The 18,803-nt window shown below is 43.8% G+C and overlaps 1 protein-coding gene across 2 annotated transcripts in view; it reads left to right on the top strand.

Moving 5' to 3' along the window:
• Positions 1-3,614: 3,614 nt before the first annotated feature.
• ST3GAL5 (ST3 beta-galactoside alpha-2,3-sialyltransferase 5) overlaps positions 3,615-18,803 on the top strand; it is a 76,002-nt gene continuing 60,813 nt past the window's right edge. Inside the window, exon 1 of one of the 2 annotated variants that reach the window (XM_020969481.2) lies at positions 3,615-3,888. In XM_020969481.2, coding sequence (XP_020825140.1) covers positions 3,774-3,888 — 115 coding nt within the window. In that variant the 5' untranslated portion in view covers positions 3,615-3,773. Of the gene's footprint in view, positions 3,889-4,183; positions 4,350-18,803 lie in introns of those variants that run through there. The other variant, XM_020969482.2, reaches the window with a different exon arrangement.

Genomic DNA, 18,803 nt, shown 5'->3' with positions numbered 1-18,803 from the left:
TGCATAGAAAGTATGACAAGTAGCAGCTGCTTCTGTTTACTGATTTAAGTTTCAAAAAGCTGGTTTCACCCCCAAATATCTTCCCCACTGGTATTGTCCACACACTGGATACCAAGTGGAAGAGGGCTAGGCAAATGCAAGAATTCATTTCAGTGCACCAACATTTACTGGTCACCTACGTATAGAGAATTGTGCCAGGGAGATAGACAAATACGATATGATCCCTAACCCCACACAACTGATAATTTAGTAGAGTTGATGATACGTGGTGAATGCGGTGATCAGAAAGGGTTGCCTGGACCTCACAGACACCAGGGTTGGAGTGGGTCTTATGATATCTGGGAACTCTCTGCACCTGGAGCCCTTTGTTCTGACCAGATGTCAACTACTGCCTAGCCTTTAGCTATTTTGCAAAACAGTTTAACTCCTCCCAATTGAAGTGTATTTAAACCCTGCCCCTTCTGCTCCCTTCCAGCTCTCCTGTACCTGGTCTGGTGTGGTGCCTCAAATTGCAATCTTCTTGCCTCGACTAAAGACCCTTGTTGCTATTTTGGTAGTTTTCTTAATTTCAAGTTGACTTATGTTTCCAAATAGTTGGAATATAAAGTAGAATGCGGTCCACATATGAAAGATACAAACAAGATGCTATTACAGTTCAATAGACAGAGATCAGTCAAGATTGTATGAAGGAGGTAGTATTTGAGCTTGCTCTGGAAGGATGAATGGTATTTCAATCAATCAATCAATCATTAGAAAGCATTTGTTCAGAGCCTACTAATATGCCAGACACTGTACTACCTGGAGATAGGAAGATAAAAGTGAAAAAGTATAGGTTCGGCTCTCAAGAAGCTTATATTCTAATGGGGTAACAACATTTGTATCTAGATAAGAGTATTTTGGGGACTTCACAGTCATTTTAAGATCTCTTATCAGGTTTAACCTCTTCCCTGTGACAAAGAAAAACAGTGAGGTAAAAACAATAATCACATTTGATCTGGAGGCAGAGCATCAGGGGTTAGGAAAGGCTTCGTGCAGAAGCGGTATTTGAGGGACAGCTGGGTGTTGCAGTGAATAGCACATGGGCCCTGGAGTCAGAAGGACCTGAGTTCAAATGTGACCTCAGACCCTTGACACTTACTAGCTGTGTGATCCTGGCAAGTCACTTAACCCTGATTGCCTGACCAAAAAGAAAAAAAAAAGTGGTGTTTGAGCTGTGCTTTGAAGGAAGCCAAGGATTCTAAGAGAGGAGGTGAGGTGAGAGTGTGCATTAGAGGCAAAAGGACAGTTTGTGCAAAGACATGGAGATAGGGATCAATAAGCATTTATTAAGGAAATAAGGGCATAGTGCCTGACCACTAGGAACTTACATTCTAATGGAGGAACCAATAAAAACCTAGGAAGCTTAGAAGCAGCCTGGTTGTGAAAAACTTTAAATGTCAAAAAAGAAAAGTCTGTAGTTGATCCCAGAGGTAACAGGGAGAGGCTGGGAGCTTACTGAGTGGAGTGGAGGATGGGGTGCACATGGTCAGACCTGTGCTTTAGGAAAATCACTCTGGCAACTGGGTGAAAAATGGACCAGAGAAGGGAAAGGAAAGGCAGGGGATCACTTAAAAGACTACTGCAACACTCAGGAAAGAGGTGATCAGGGTCTGAACTAGGGTGGTCACTGAATAGACAGAAGGAAACATATGCAATCAATGTTGAGAGAAGTAAGATTTGGCAACTAATTGGATATGTGGGGTAAGGACAAGTGAAGAATTGCATGTGACACAAAGGTTTTTAGGACCTAGGTGAGTGGAATGATATTTGTGCACTTAACAATGAAGGAAAATTCAGAAGAGCCAGGATTTGGGTGGGGGAGTGGAGAGAAGGGGGGAAATAATAAGTTCTTTCTTGGACATGTTGACCCTGGGATGCTTACAAAAATCTAGTTTGAAATGTCTAGTCATGGAGGGAGGGAGGGAGGGAGAGAGAGAGAGAGAGAGAGAGAGAGAGAGAGAGGAGAGAGAGAGAGAGAGAGAGAGAGAGAGAGAGGGAGAGAGAGAGAGAGAGAGAGAGAGATATTAGGGCTTATATATAAATGTGGGAGTCATTTGTATAAAGGTAACGTAAGACGGGGAAGTTGAGAGAGTATGCCTAGGAAGAAAAAGCACACTCACAGTTAGTAGGTGTACCTGGATGGTACAGCAAAGGTGACTGAGAAAAAGCAGACAAGATGTTTAGGAGGAAAACCCAGAAAGGAGAGAGTCATCAACTTTGTTAAATGTGGTAGGTCAGTCAATAAACATTTATTAGCCAACTACTATGTGTCAGGCACTCTGCCATTGGGGATACAAAGCAGGAGACAGTCCCTGCTCTCAAAGAAGGCAAGAGGAATGAGGATTGAGAAAGACCATTATATCTGGTAATTAAGCTGACCATCAGTAACTTTGGAGCAGTTCTCCTTGAGTGATTAGCTCCAAAGCCAGAGGACTTAAAAATCCAGTAATGGCCTAGGAAGTGGAGGTAGCAAGTGTAGACTGCAGTGGAGAGGGTTGGATCCAGCGAGAGGTTTTTAAGGATGGGTGGTTGGGGGGAACAGACGAGTGGGCATGTTCGTAGTTAGCAGGGAAGCAGTCAGTAGATAGGGAGAGATGGAAAACTCGAGTGGGGCTCGTAGAGCTGGAAGGGGCCTCGCAGGCCATTTAATCCAGTCCCTTCGTTTTGCAGATGAGGAAACTGAGGCTTGAAGAGGTGAGTCAAGATGACTTGCTTTTGTCAGTTTCTGCGTTACCAGGTCAAAAGGGCTCTCAAGAGCTGATTGTTAATTTTTAGTGTGAACATCTACATCCGGGAAATCTGCAACCGTTACAAATCGGGGCTTTTTACATGTATCGAGTATTTAGACTTCAGAAAGTGGTAGAAAAATGCCAATAAAGCACATTAAAAGTGTGTTGTGGGTACATCTTCCCCTCCCCCTCCCCCGGGGTTGTTATACATCTACCGGCATACCCCTGTTAGTGTAATCCTGGACCAGCTGCTTCTCGTTCAGGGGTGGCCTCAGACTTTTTAAAAATGGTGATAACAGCCCCTCTCTGTTATGAGGTTCGAATTAGGGGAGGTCTGCAAAGAAAGCCCTCCGCCAACCTCTAAGCTCCGTAGAAACGTCAGCTGTCACAATGACTATGCTGCTGCCGATGGATGATAATTCTTTAGGAAGCAAGACTTGGGTCCCTCCCGTGATCCTTCGTGTCCATCCAGGGCTCCTCTCTCCCCGCCCTCCCCTTAATCGGGTCGATGCCGAATGAGTGAACTTGGGTGAACAAGCGGGTCCCCACATCAGTCCCAATGGTTGGGTCCAGAAACCCACTCCGGGCTCTGAGTGGCTGGCTTGCCTCCCCGTGACCGCCCCTCTCTCGCTCAGTGCAGGGATCCTAGGGAAGGCGGGGGAGCCCCTGAGGAGAGGGGGAGGAGGAAAAGAGAAGAAAGGAAGGGGAAGAGGGGAGGGGGGAGGCAGGAGGGAAGGGGGAGGGCAGAGGAAGAGAAGAGGGAGGGGGGGAAGAGAAGAGGGAAGGGAGAGGAAGAGGGAAGGGAGGGGGAAGGGGGAAGAGGGAAGGGAGGGGGAAGAGGGAGGAGGGGGTGGCTCGCGCGCGCCTCTCGGCGGTCACCCGGCTCTGGCGAGCCAGCGCGTGCCGAGGCTGGGTCACCCGTCGGAGTGTCCGGCTGCCGGGCTCGCGGCCGCCCGGGGAGATGCGCTAGGGCCGCGCGGGCCCTGGACCCTTCCGGGCATTATTATGAAGAGGAAGCCCAGGGACGGAGGTGGAGTGGGACGCGCTCTCCCGCCGCCCACGCTGGACCCGGCCGGGGCTCCGGAGGCTGCGGCGGCGGCTGCGGCACCTGCTGACAGAGGTGGGTGGTGCCCCCGCGAGCCAGCCGGGTAGCGGACTCGGCGGCCCCTGCTCCTGGGGCCGGCCTCGGCCGCCGATCGGCGCACCGAGCGGTCAGCTGTGTCCTCGCGCGAGCAGGGATCCGCGCGGGTCGGTGGGGAGGGAAGGGAGGGGCGGAGAGGAGCGGAGCCGGCTCAGATCGAGGCCCCCGGCGCGCCCCCACCCCGCCCCCGCGGCCTCCTGCGCGCGCCGCTCCCCCCCCCCCGTTCCCCGCCTCCTCCTAGCCTCCCTCCTTTTCCCCCCTTGTCTACCTCGCTCTCCCCGCGTGCCCGAGCTACAGCGGCGGGGGCAGCGGCGGCGGCAGCAACAGCGGCAGCGCGGGGGGCGCGGGGGGCGCGAGGGGCTCGGGCACCACGGGGACCGCGGCCCGGGTGATATGGCACGGAGCGCCGCTATCGGGCTGCCGCGGGCGGCTCGGGGCAGGTGAGAGAGTGCCGGGGTTCGCTCCCCGGGAGGCAGGGGAAAGAGGAAGGAGCCGGGGCAGCGGGTGGGGGCTGGGGTGCGGGAATCCGGGAGATCCCGGAGGGAGAGGAGGTGTCACTGCTTGGGAGAAGCCTCTGGAACTGAGTTGAGCTCTCGGAGCGTGTCTGCACCAACCTCTTCCCCAGCTCTCTTACGATCCCTGGAGGCTGCTCTCTCGTAGATGTATGTGCGTGCATGTATGTGCGTGCACATGTGTGTGATGTGCGTGTATGTGCGTGTACATGTGTGTGTTGTGCATGTGCGTATGTGTCCTTATGTGCACGCATCTCCGTGCAGCTGTGTAGTTGGGAGCAGAAAGGTTTTAAGGAGGTGTGGAGCCAGGTGTCAAACCTTCGTTGTTGCGGGGGACGTGAGAATAACCGCAGAGGACTGATTGGAGGGAGTGAGAGGGTGAAAGGGACTCCACCAGTTACAGATTTCTTAGAAGATGTCCCTTTCACGTTGAGCCTTTCCAGTCTGGTTTAATGTTTGTGACTGGCAGTTGCCCCTAACGAAGTGCCCTCCCCACCAAAGTTACCTCCATGTAATCTTGGTGCGGTTTGAGATTTTTGTATTGTCTCCTACCGTTAGAATGTAAGACTCTCGAGGATCGGAGCTGCTTTTGCTTTTTCTTGAAAAATCTACTGCTTAGCCATAGTGGACGCCTAATAAATTCTTGTTGGTTGATTGATAAGAGATGGATAAATAGCCCGCCTGTGGAATTCAGAGGTAGCAAAGCACTGTTAGAATACATTTGGATCGGGTTCTTAGAGAATTTCTAGTAACATAGCAGGCATTTATTAAAATCGGCTGCTAGGTTGAAGCATACTATTTTCATGTTTTTTTTTTCTTTCTCGTGCTTTTCCCCTTTTGTGTTGATTCTTCTTTCACAATATAACTAATGTGGATATACGTTTAATATGATTGTACATGTATAACCTATATGAAATTGCTTGCCATCTTGGGGAGGGGGAGGGAGAAAAAAATTTGAAATTCAAAATCTTATAAAAGTGAATGTTGAAAACTGTCTTTGGAAAAAATAAAATACCATTAAGTGGGGAAAAAATAAAAACTAAAAAAAACCCTGAAAAATATACAGATCCTTTCATCAATATAAAAAAGAATCAGTTGTTGTTGCCAGGCTCTAGGGTACACAGCTGCCCTCCTGAAGCTTCCATTCTATTGAGGCGGTGGGGTGAGGTGCCTGTTCACAAATATGTAAATACTGGCTATATACAAAATAAATATGGAATGTTGAGGGAATTAATAACTGGGAAAAACTAGAAATAATGTTGAAACATTATACAATTTCTCAAGGTACATTCCAAATTGCCTTAAAAAAAATAAGTAAGGCTGTCATGTGTGTTTTGTCTAATGGTAGATACAGAGGAGCCAGAGAACCCCACCCCCTTCACTAGGACGTTAAATCTACTCATTTGTTCCATGAGTATTTTGGCATCCTTGACTTATTTAAATTGTGGTTTGTCTTTTAGAAATAACACATATATGATGGATTTTTTTTAAACAAGGGAAAATGTGTTGAGACATAGTTTTTTTAAAAAACTTTGAAAATGGATGGTAAACTAAGGACTGAGATCTGTTTTCTTATGGAGATTTTGTCACTAATTAGTTAAGTCAAGTCTATAAACATTTAGTAAGCATCTACTGGGTGCTAGGCACTAGCAAGTGTTGGGAAATACAGGGAAAAGGCAGGGAGTTCCTAAGATCTCAGTGTCTAATGAGGCAACATCCAAGCAACTATGTACAAAGAAGATATCGATGGGATAAATTGGAGATAATTAACAGAGAGAAGGCAGTAGAATTAAGGGAAATTTAATTAGAAGACTATATACATACATACACATACATAAACATGTCCCATGTTAGAATGTCTCCTTGAGGGCACAGACTTTTGCTTTTTATATTCCATAGCTTAGTAATAATGCTAGTCAAATAGTTAAACATTTAATAAATGCTTATTGATTCACTGATTTGCAGAATGTTTACCTGGAAAGAAATTTCTGTGGCAATTAAATGACAGTATGGTACACTAATTTCAAGGATATGTTTCTGCATAATTAAAATAGCCATTGTTTATTACTATTATATACCGCAATGTATTTTCTAGTAGTTGGACGAATACATTGTATCACAAAAACTAGGACCAAGGCTAAACTCCTTGCCAAGGTTTACATAGCTAATAAATTATGTCCCAGGTGGAATTGGAACTCATTTACCTGAAGTCCCAAATCCAGCACCCTCCCCATCTGCACACTGGGTTTTAAAAGTTGCCGTTGTCTTATTGTGGGAGTGTTTGGTTCATTATTGCAAATTGTCTTCTATGGAAAAAAATTTCCAGAAATACTTTACATACTTACATAGAGGGGGAAAAAAATCTAGTCATGCGCTGTTGTCATTAATGGCTTCTGCAAAGGCATGCTGGTAAGTGACACAGTGTTAGTAAGTAACACTGTAAGTGTACTGCAGGGAGTAGTCAGTTCCCAGGAGCAGAGCTCCAAATGACTGCTTGACCAAACAATGTTACAGAAGAGATTTCCAACATTGCACAGAATTTGCGTTATAATGTACTGTTGATATTGTAAAACCACACAGGTCAGGGCATCCTTAAGTGGGAGGGAGCCGTTTCTATTGGTCAGTAGAACCTGTGTTTTTGCATACACAATTCTGAAAATCTGACATCTTTGAGAGCTTTATTATATTTCTGGTTGCAGAGCTGCAACATGGACCCCAACTGGGGTTTTCTTGGCAGAGTTACTGGAGTGGTTTGCCATTGCCTTCTCCAGCTACTTTTACAGATGAGGAAACTGAGGGTTTCAAGGTCACACAGCCGTTAAGAGTCTGGGGCCAGATTTGAACTCAGGAATATCAGTCTTCCTGTTTCCAGGCCCAGCGCTCTGTGCACTCTGGCGCCACCTAGCTTCCAGGTAGATTTAGCCGAGATCAAATGACTTGGGGCCCAGAGTAGCTGGAGCTTGAATCGAGGCGTCCAGATTCTGTCTGGTGCTCTTTCTACTGCATCAACTAGGTGGCGCAGGAGTCAGGAAGACCTGAGTTCAAATTATGTTTGGATACTGTCTGCCTCAGTTTCCTAAATTATAAAATGGGAATAATAGTAGGACGTACATTACAGGGTTGTTGTAAGAATTGAAATAATATTTGTGAAGCGCTTAACACAGTGCCTGGCACAAAGTAAGTACTTAATAAATGCTTATTCTTCCCCCCCCATTCCTCCACATCACATTGCTTCAATATATCAATTGAAAGGATTATCAACTAATAATTGCCATTTTATGTAGAGTTTTAAAGCTTGCAAGGGGCTTCCACTGCATTCTTATTTGATCGTCTTTTGATAATATTAGGAATAGTATTATTGCCATTTTACAGATAGGAAAACCATGGGGGCAGCTAGGTGGTGCAGTAGATACAGCACCAGCCCTGAAGTCAGGACGACCTGAGTTCAAATGCGGCCTCAGACCAAACACTTGACACTTACTAGCTGTGTGACCCTGGGCAAGTCACTTAGCCTCAATTGCCTGAAAACAAAACAAAACAATCTAATTTTATTGATATATTTTGTTTTTATATCACCTTTATTTCTGAATATATGCTTCCCTTCTCTACCCAGTGAGCCATCCCTTCAATCAAAAAAGAAATAAGAAAAAAAACCCAGCAGTTCAGCAAAACCAACCAATAAATCAACTCTATCTGACAGTAGATGTAATATTCCCCACCTGTAGTCCCCTACCTCTGGAAGGCAGGAGGGAGGGACATTTTTAAAAATCTCTTCTCCAGTCCATCCGGTTCATCATAATGGATGTTCTTCGATATTTCTGTTTACGTTGTTTTAGTCATGTACATGTGCATACGCATACACACACAAACACACATACATATGAAGTAATTTTTTTGTATGTGGTCCTGCTTATTTCATTCTGCATCAGTTTTTGTGTAAGTCTCCCTATGCTTATCTGAATTTTTTTATGACGTAGTAATATTTCAGTTACATCAGTCAGTCAACATTCATGTTCCATAATTTAACCATTCCTTAACCGATGGACATCTGCTTTGTTTTTGTTTCTTTGCTATCACAAGGACAGACAAGAATGACCAGAAGACACAGAACAGTCCCATGTGAGGAGGGTGGAAAGGATTAGGAATCTTTAACCTAAATACAAGATGACTCAGGAAGCACATGCTCCTTCCTCGGACGTTTGAAGAGCTATGGCATAGAATAGATTTCATCTTTGTTGACTTTGGCCTGCATGATTGACTAGAACTGATGGGTAGAAGTTACAGTGAGGCAAGTTTTGGACAACTGTAAGAAAGATCTGGCTAAGAATTAGAGCTGCCCCAAATAGAATGGCCTGTGCCGTGAGGAAGGAGATCTCCATTGGTGGAGGTGTTCAGAGGGAATTGAATGGTTACTTGCTGAAGGTGATAAGACCATAGATTTGAAGCTGCACGGTATCTTAGAGGTAATCTAGTACAACTCTTCTATTTGTGAAGCAGGAAATTGGGGCCCAGCAAGGTTAAAAAACTTGCCCAGGATCACAGAAGAGGTGACAGAGCAGAAATTTGAACCCAGGCTTTCTAGCTTTTCCTATTGTGCTACACGGATGATTTTTGTTTTATGTAGAGGCTGTGGGCTTCTAAGGTTCCTTCTGGCTCTAGGAGTCTGTGAAGAACTGTTCCTTGATACTTTCAATTTGTGATTTCTTCATGTTGTAAACCCTCTATGCCTTCTCATCCTGGGTGACTTGTGTCTTCTGAGAGACAAGGACAGAGTCAAAGAGAGACACACAGAGAGACAGAGAGAATGCAAAGTGGTATTCCATGTGGTTTTTGGGAATCTTGAAAGTACACCAGCGTACTACTCAGGCTGTCTCGCATTCTTATTGTACAAATGGCCCACTGTCTTCTCTGTTCAGCCATAGCTTGGATAATTCTGGCTGTAGATGTCTTCTGTGCCTTTTTGAGGGCAAGTCTTTATCGACAATGTGCAATAGCTTGCTTATGCCCATCACATGTCTTTATTCTGCCACATAAGATAGTGAGCTCTCCTTCCTTTGAATTATTTTAATTTTAATCCTGTTGAGAATATGGCATTCTTTGATTTGCAGCCATATGGCATTACTCAGAGATTATCAAGCATAATTCATTTAACAGCCATAGAATTCTTACCATATCAAAATTCAATTGTGATGAGTTTTAAGAAATAAAGGTGGAAATCTTAGCTGAATAAAACAAACTGTTTTTCCTATTCTATCTCTTCCTTTATTTTAGCCTCTTCCCTTCTGTGCTATTTAGCTGTGTTGAGAATAGAATCACTAGGGTACCTTGAAGATAGTCATGTTCTTTTTTCAAGTCATGGCTTTATTCAGTTTGAGGACAGCAGCGAGACTATGTTGTATTTGGGTTCTCTGGGACAGTCGTGGTAGGAGTAGATTTATTTGTGCCAATGGGTATCATAATGAAGGTTCACTCCTTGAATGTTTGAAAGTCACTCAGTAATAGCTTAAGTTCTTACTGTGAGCACTCATTAGTCCATTCCCTCAAAGAGTCGAGGAAACAAGAAAGAAATACGGAAAACAACTAGAGGTATAAGCAAGGTAGAGATTCTATTAGACAAATTACATACATACATATGGAATAAGCAAAATGAATAAAAGAAAACATTGATTAAGTACCTACTGTGTGCAAGGCACTGTCCTGTGGCTGCATGGAGGAGAATGAGGGGCCCTTGAGAAGCTTACATTCTTGGGGGAGGGGGCAGGAGAAGCAAACGATTAGCAGAGGCCTAGCTGACTTAGCTGTGCTTTTGTGGAATGGGGAAGATGAATTTTAAGTCAAATCTATGTCATCCAGAGGATGATAGCTAGTAGTGTGCTGCAGGGATTTGTCCTTGGCCTTGTGTCCCTTGTTTAGTTGGTGATTTCGCTGAAACCCTTGAAGATGCTGGCTAAGTGTTCTGGTTACGTGGATCTGGGATAAACAGCTAATGCGGTGGATGACAGAGTCAGGATCTGTGAAGATCTCAACAGCCTGCACTAAGGGATCCAGCAAATACCATCAGCTTCAATAAGGAAAATGCAAGGATTTCCCCCAAAATCAACTGTCTGGGTGTTAGTGGGGAGGTGGGCCTAGACCAGGCCTCGAGGCCACATGTGACCTTCTATGTCCTCGGGTGCAACCTTCAGACTGAGTCCAAGTTTTATAGAACAAATCCTTTTATTAAGGAGATTTATTCTGTGGAGTTTGGATTCAGTCAAAGGGCTGTACTTGAGGACCTAGAGGGCCTCAAGGCCACAGGTTCCCCACCCCTGGTGTAGATGATGGTTATGTGGGAAACATCTAGGGGCGTTAGTAGGCTGCCTGTTCAACATGAGTCAGTGGTACGGGCTCATGTACACACACAGCCAATACTACCCTAGGTTGTTAAATTAAGAGAAGCCAAGTTCAAGTGCCATGACCAAGGCGATGGGCCCGTTGTATTCTGCCCTGGTCATGCTACATCTAGAGAACTGTGTTCTGGACAGCCCATTTTAGGAAGAACACAGGGAAATTGGGATATTTGGAGAAGAGATAAACTTAGATATGAGATAGTGAGTGAATTGGAAAGCATGCATTAGGAGAATTGGGGAAAGGGATGGAGTGACAGTCTTCAAACTTTGGAAGGGCTGTCATATGTGGGGGCGGGGCAAGGAGGGGGAAAGGCTTGTTTTGCTTGGCTTCAGAGGGCAGAAGTAAGAACAGTGGTGTGAATTGTCCTAAGGCTGGTTTAAGGAGAAAAACTTTCTAACAATTAGAACTGTCCCAAAGTGGAGGGCAGTCCCTCCACTAAGCAGTGCCATAGGAAGCACAGATGGGTGGGACTGATGGGGAAGATTCCTCTGATCTCTTCTTGGACAGATTTGATTATTTCATACTTCTTAACTATGGATATTTTTTCTTTGAAATTCTCTTCCCTTGTTCTCCTTCTCTTATTGTTTTATCCCTCTCCCTCTGGCATCTGATTGACATATACCAGGTCATCATTGAAGTCCACTTCTTATTCTGTAGGCAGGGAATTGGTACTGACCAACTGGTGCATGGTCATGCTTCATAAATACACACAGGAATAATGGGAACTCACATTTAACACTTTTGCAAGGCCCTTTCCTCAAAAGAACCCTGTGAGATAGACATTACAAGTATTATTAGCATTCCCATTTTGCTGATTAGGAAATTGAGGCTCAGAAAGGTTAAATGACTTGTCCATTGGTCAGAGCCCTTGAGCTGAGGCTTTTCTTGTTTTTTTTTCTTTTCTTCCCCCTTCCCTTTCCAGTTCTCTTTCCCTTCTTTTTCCTTCCCTTTTCTCCTTTCTCCTTTTCTGATTGGGTCTCCCTGTCTTGCCCAGAAGTATACTGGCCACTCTTAGACCCAATTTTAGTGATAGTAATAATAATAATAGCTAGCATTATAGTGCTTTAAGGTTTGCAAAGCACTTTTCATACATTTACACATTTGATCAGTATTGATAGACAGGAAAATTTGACCTGCTCTGTTTTTGACTGTGGCCAGTCAACCCTTCCTTAGGAGGCCTGGTGACCCTGCATTCTTCTAGTCATTCAGCTTGCAAACGTTGAAACCATATTTGACCTCTTCACAGTTACTTTCTTGTCATCTGTTCCCTACCCACCTCCCCATAGTAAATCACCAGTATCTCTCTATTTTTCAGTTTTCTTCTCATCTTCATCTTTGTTTCCATTTCTGTGATCCATTGCCAGCATTCAGACAGGGATTATCGGAAGGCTTGACTCTCATCAGAATCTCCTACCTTGTCTCCTTGATTTGAGACTCTTTTACTTCTTGACACCTTTCCCTTTCCTCCCCCTAAATCCAGAAGCCAAGGGCTGTACATCCTAACAAGCCCATCTGCTTGTTTGTTTTTTATAAAAAAAAAAAACACCCATAGTTATAGCCTGGACCAGTTGACAAAGAACATGCCAGTCATTTGTGCCATACTTGATAAGCACCCTGTTTCCCTAGGGAAGAGAAGCAAAGGTTTCCGGGACCTTCTGGGAGCTGATATTGTCTATTCAGTTTGTGCCTTTATCATAAACCAGGTACAAGTGACATTTGTGATTGGCCTTTTAGGAAGAATTGATTTTGATTTGGTTTTTAATAGTGATAGAAAAACTGAGCCCCCTTCTGGGGAATTAGAAGCATCTTGGGCTAAATTTTTAGAACCCATCGTTACCCTATTTTCTGGCAAGATATAGCTCTTGCCATGCTGGGCTGCCTTCAGTTCTACTAATCTGACTGTTGGAGAAGAGCCCTGAATGACAGGAAGGCAGTGATCTTTACCAGAGGTTCCAAAATCTTATCAGCAGAAACCAGTGCTAGAAGGGTGGCTAAATGGTAGCCTGGTAAATACCAATGCATTCGGTTTTTATATTACTTGAGGACATGCGCTCCAATTGGGGCATTTGACTGAGGGAAGAATATATGCTTTCATAGAAGTGATGACTGTATAGGAGAGGAGAGTGGTTGGACCTCCCTTGTGTTGCCAAAGATTTCCCCCTTACTCGGTAAGTAACAAGCTATGCATGATGGTTATGTAGTTTGTGATGGATGGCAGTAGCTGTGAGGGTATTAGAAATAGATTGGTTGAGACATAATCCCAGATTAGAATGAGAAAGTAGTATTTGTGTCCTCTGGGTCCTCCATTCAACAGACAGAGCCGTAGAGGGTTGCTAACTTCAGTTGAGAGGAGAGAGCATCCTTGCAAAAGAGATGACTTAGAAATGTTTGTAGAACAGTAGGAGCTTCAGGAGGACTTTAGGGAAGAAGGACAATCCCTTCTCCCACATATTACTCATATAACTTCCCACTTCCTGGAATTATTTTCTGTGACAGTGCCTACCTCCAACCAATCTATGCCATAAATGAAGAAAGAATAGAAGAGCCTGCAAAAAAAAAAAACATTTATAAAAACTACCCCTTGACCTTCCTCTCCTTCTTCCCCCTCCCCCCAGGGTCAGGGTACTAATGAATTCTGTGCCAAAGAAGAGGACAGAGGGGGGAGGGTGGAATTATGACTACGTAATGATGATTGGAGCCTAAATGACGTAACAGTACAAAATATCTAGCCCTCTCCATGAGCGCTGTCCTGAGGAGGTGGAGAAGGTATAGACCAGGGATGGAGAACCTGTGGTGTTGAGGCCATATGTGGCCTTCTAGGTCCTTGGGTGCAGCCTTTTGAGTGAGTCCAAATTTTGCAAAATAAATCCTTTTATTTAGGGGATTTGTTCTGTGAAGTTTGGATTCGGTCAAAGGGCCACACTTAGGACCTGGAGGTCCATATATGGCCTCAAGGCCACAGATTCCCCACCTCAGTATAGACAATATGTGACCTTTGGGAAGTTTATAATTAATCCTTCTATCAGATAATAGGTAGGAGATGGCATCCATTATATCCCAGACAACTGGACTTCAAACCTTTGTGCATACACCCAATGTATGTATATTTATTTAACCATGTGCATGATTTAAAGTTTAGGTTTTTTTTTCTTTAAAGACTGTATTCCTGTTTCACCCAGATTTGAGGTGTAGGGAGCTCAGACTTGCTCGGTTTCTGATCTGGGCTGATTTGCCCCTCTGGAAGCAGCCTGGTGGTCCCCTGCTTTCAGGGCTCATTTTATTAATGTCACTCTTGGTGTGGACTCCTAATCATGGCCTTCTCTTCCCTGCAACTCAGAACTCCCAAGCTCAAGAGATCACCAGCCTCAACCTCTCCCCATTAGCTGGCTTGTGAGGCTCTGGTGTGGCTTGCTAATTTATTTCAGTACTTGTTTTTACTGTCTGTCATAGGTGGGAAGAAAGTACCTGACAAATCTCTAAATGAAAGAAGCGTCCTGCTGGCCACACTTCGTGACTCATGATACTCATTATCCTCCTGTTCATGCAGAGGCTTTTGTTAAACCTTACCTAGTAGATTTCCATCATCATTCTGGTGAACTCATACAAAGGTGTTGCATTTTTACATTGTTCACAAATGGGCTCAAAAATCTACTGTAATGCTTCACTTGGACTATTTTTAAAACATTTAGAAGAGTTAGTAAATTCCATTTCCAAGCTTAAGTGAAGCACTATTCTTTTATGGGTAGCACCCATTGTTTTGAGCACATGCCGTCACAACAATGGGAACATTTCCAGACGTCTGTTTTCTTCGGGCTTCCCCTATAGCACCAGTTTCATTCACAGAGCAGGTCGTTTTTTGCTTGTTGCATTTTGTACGTTGTTGTCACCTTTGTCTGATATCTGGGTTATGAGGGGAACTTAGACAGATATATCATGCCACAATCCGTTCCCTAGTGGATAAGTGGTCTCCAGGTATGAGCCAATAGTTCTCAAAAGATCTGCAAACAATTAAAACCATAAATCTCTAACAAGAAAATGCAAAACAAAACAGTTGAGGTTTCGCTCCCATCCGGCAGATTGGCAGAGATGGCTGGAGGGAGAATGGGTCGGTTTTAGAGGCCGTGGAAAGACAGGCCCACCAATGAATGCATCACTGGGGGAGCTGGGAATTTCCTTTCAAACAGTTTGCTCTTCATGTGACTGCGGTCACAGATTCTAAGAGTTGGCTCTGATTGTAGCTGGTGTGTGTGATCCTGGAGAGGTCATCTAACCGATCAAAGACCCATTTTCTTCCATTTTAAAATAAGGGTGTTGGCCTTGGTGCCTAGCAGTCAGTTCCATTCCCAAATCTGCAATCCTCAGGAGTTGTATAGCAGATTACGTTATTTACAGACCTACTAGCTGTGCTGCCAGTTAGAGAAGTGTGAGGCCCATCAGTCAAAGGTCGGGGCTCTCCCAGCATGGTAATGGATCCTATTGGATTAGGGGCGTCCAAAACTTTCCTTTGCCCAGCGCTGGGGTGGGTGTGGGGAGGGAGGTGGAGGAAAGGGAAGGGAGCAAAGTATTGGGCACATGAAAAAAATGCTTACTGATAGTTTTGTGCTGCCTGTTCACAATTTACGGAACCTTTGAATTTCTTGAAAAAGGAAACAATGTGTCAGTGCAACATTTCCTGGTTTAGCTGTCTCCCATTACAGGATGACCTGAGTCCTTGAGCTTAGGAGCTCAGACTAGCCCAGAGCCAGCAAGATCTTAAGCATGGCACTCTGTAGAACCGGGAACCTTCACCTTTTTCTGTCATGGCCCCCAGTGGCAGTCAATTGGTTGAAGCCTATGGAACTCTTCTGAAAATAATTTCTAAATACATCAAATAAAATACATAGAATTAGAAATGAAGCCAATTATATTGAAATGGAGTAGTTAAGCATTTTTTAAAAATCCACTGACCCCTGGAACGGGGAGGTGGCTGCAATGGAGAGCCTCAAGCCTGGAGTCAAGAGGACATGAGTTCAAATCCAGCCTTAGACCAGACACTTGGCACTAGCTGTGTGACTCTGGGCAAGTCACTTAACCCCAGTTGCCTCATCAAAAAAAAAAAGCTGTAGTAAAAATTCACTGACCCCAGGTTAAGAATTCCTGCTCTAGTTTCCAAGGCAGTAACAGGAGCTCTTAGATACATGAAGTTAAGGGATTATCTAGAGTCCATGGTGTTGGAGAGGTGTTTAATTATAGGAATATTAAGGAGCTCCAGGCATTACTTGGGAGGTTAGAAGGGATCTCATTCCAGGGATGTAAGCTGGGAAAGGGTTGAAGACAAACATACCCACTTCCATTGAAGATACTAGGACGGCCATTGTCTGGTCCTCCTGATGGGTGGTGCTAGGAATTAGAAGGAAGAATCCGAAGAGAAAAATATTATCAAGATTGAGTCACAGGCAATCAATACAAACCATGTGGGTTGAGAATAAAGGCTATAAGGAAGCATTGTGATCCTCTGCAGCATCATCTCCTCCCCCCTACCCTCAGGCTGCTCTGTAAAAGTCAACTAATATACCAGAGGAAAAGTACTAATAACCAGGAAATATGTTAATCTGTGCCTTTGGACAAATCATTTAATTTCTATATTCTCTTTCTCTTAACTGTTTTTGGTTTTGGTTTTGTTTTTTTTTTTGAGACAAGATTTCCAATCTCACCCAAAAAAACCCAAAACCCCCAACACCACCAAAATAACTTGATACAGGACTTCAAGAAGTAAGATTAATAAAATGTGTTTTAAAAGTAGCTTTTTAAAAACCTGCCAGTGATTTAATGTGGCATAGAGCAGTATTGTGGAAGTCAAGTGGGAATGGATCCCTGCAGGCTGCAGATTGACTTAGGAAACCACAAATTAACATTTTCTCTGATTCATTATGTTTTTATTTATTTTGTTAAACATTTCCCAATTACATTTTGATCTGGTTCTGGCTGCATTTAAGAGTGTTGCAGCAGCAGCCATGAGTTTGACACCTTTGCCATAGAGGATAGAGTTGCTGGGCTTAGAGTCAGGATGACTCTGGGTTTGAATTCCACCTCTGATGCTTATGAAGGTGTGAGTATAACCCTATTTACCTCCATTTCCTCATCTGTAAAACGTGCTGAGAAGGAAATGGCAAACCGACCACTTGAGTATCTTTGCCAAGAAAACCTCAAATGGGGTCATGAATGTTGTGCACAACTAGTTCACTCGGCTACAGAGCCTACCTAGGACCTAGGGTTTCCCAATCACCTGAAGAATCAAGACCAGCTTGATCTTTCACTCCGAGCACACACTGATGAGGTGGAAGAAAAGATGGCAGCAACTCCGTTTATTTTTAGCAAAGCACTTACTTATATAGTAAAATAACAGGAACTCTTTCTCAAGTTACAATGACGTATAACCCATGCTGTGCTCAAGGACAGTGCATGCACAGCCCATGCACTTACCTACTACCAATCACAAATACACTGTTAATGACTAATGAGTAACTAGGGAAGTTAGAGATGTATAGAATGGAGCACCAAACCAGGCAATCTGCACGTGGACCAGCACCCGAGAGGGGCCTCAGCCCTTCAGTGAGATCTCCTGAACTGTCTGTGGCCCTCTACATCCTTACAGATCCCTAACAATTCCCCCTTTTTGTTTTTGCCGGAGATGGATCATATGAAGCTCAGTCCCAAGGTCCTTTATCCGATTAGCAATGCACCTGAGCAAACACGGTCCAAAACACAGCATGGCCAGCAATAGCAAATATAATGGCAATAAAGAAGATAATAAAGATGTAAGCCAATGTCCAAGGTTATCAAAAGGGTTATGGAGTTCATCTAGCCAATCAAGTGTATGTTAGGCAGTCTTATCTGGCATCAAATCTTCATCAGCCGCCCTCGCAATATCATCAGCAATTTTATATAAATCATCAATATCCAATGCAACAGTAGAATTCCCAAATAGCCCATTCAGATGTCTACGTATTCTCTGCCACTCCCATTGGGAGTCATTGTATTTAACATTGGTAAGGCAAATGAATTCATACCTATAATCACATTTCAAATGTGTTCTATATTCTAAAATATCCAATTCATCACCTATTTCAATAATGGTTTCCTTCATTCCCTCAAGTATGTGGTAAAATCCCTCATCTGTCCTTTTTTGTGCTTGAAAACCCTTTGATACATTGCGAGCTAATTGATTCATAAAATCAGCTTGAACCATTTCATTTCTTGTGATAGATATAGATTGAGATAAAGATACAGAAGCAGTTATAATAGCTATAAGCAATACAGTTCCTAATACTACACATGAAATACATCTCTTCTTCCTAACAATTGCTAATTGATTTCTTTGGTCTATTATTCCAAAAATATGATCAGAACATGACTCATACCAATCTTTGAAAATTAAACTTTACTGTAATTGACCCATTCTTTTGAGGTGTAAAATTAAATTCCTTCCCCAATCCTGCAGATGCATTCTCTTGTAAAATAACCTCAGGTATTGTCTCTCCCCATGTAGCCAGTCTTGGCCATGGTGATTTTGTCACAAAAGTCCATCTTGTTGTATTTCCTGTCTCTGCTGCTGTATTCTGTACCACTGCCGACAATAACGACAAGAGTCACAGCTTGGTTACAAGTTCGTGTAGTGCCTTCTTCTTATTCTTTCGACTCCTTCGATTCCTGGCTGGTCTGTGTTTTCTTTTCTGCTTGCCTTGTCCCTTCTGAATGGATAATGCAGACATCCTTCGTTCTGACCCAAAGTTCTCCATCACCTGTGAAAATAAGAACAAACCCTTGCCCCCAGGTTAGCACTTGCCCTGGGCCCTGCCAGACACCATCAACGTCTCTCCACATGACTTTCATATTGTGTTTAGGAAAAAGGAATTGTTTGATTTAGTGGTGTCACTAGTACTGTTGTCATTTCCTGCCAGATATTTCATTGCAGGAGAGAGGTTACAACTGTCGAATTTTAAATAATTTATA

This window comes from Phascolarctos cinereus, unplaced genomic scaffold, assembly GCF_003287225.1.
Source record: "Phascolarctos cinereus isolate Bilbo 61053 unplaced genomic scaffold, phaCin_HiC Scaffold_2;HRSCAF=192, whole genome shotgun sequence".
Taxonomy (NCBI): Eukaryota; Metazoa; Chordata; class Mammalia; order Diprotodontia; family Phascolarctidae; genus Phascolarctos; species Phascolarctos cinereus.
This window is presented reverse-complemented; position numbering and strand designations above follow the sequence as displayed.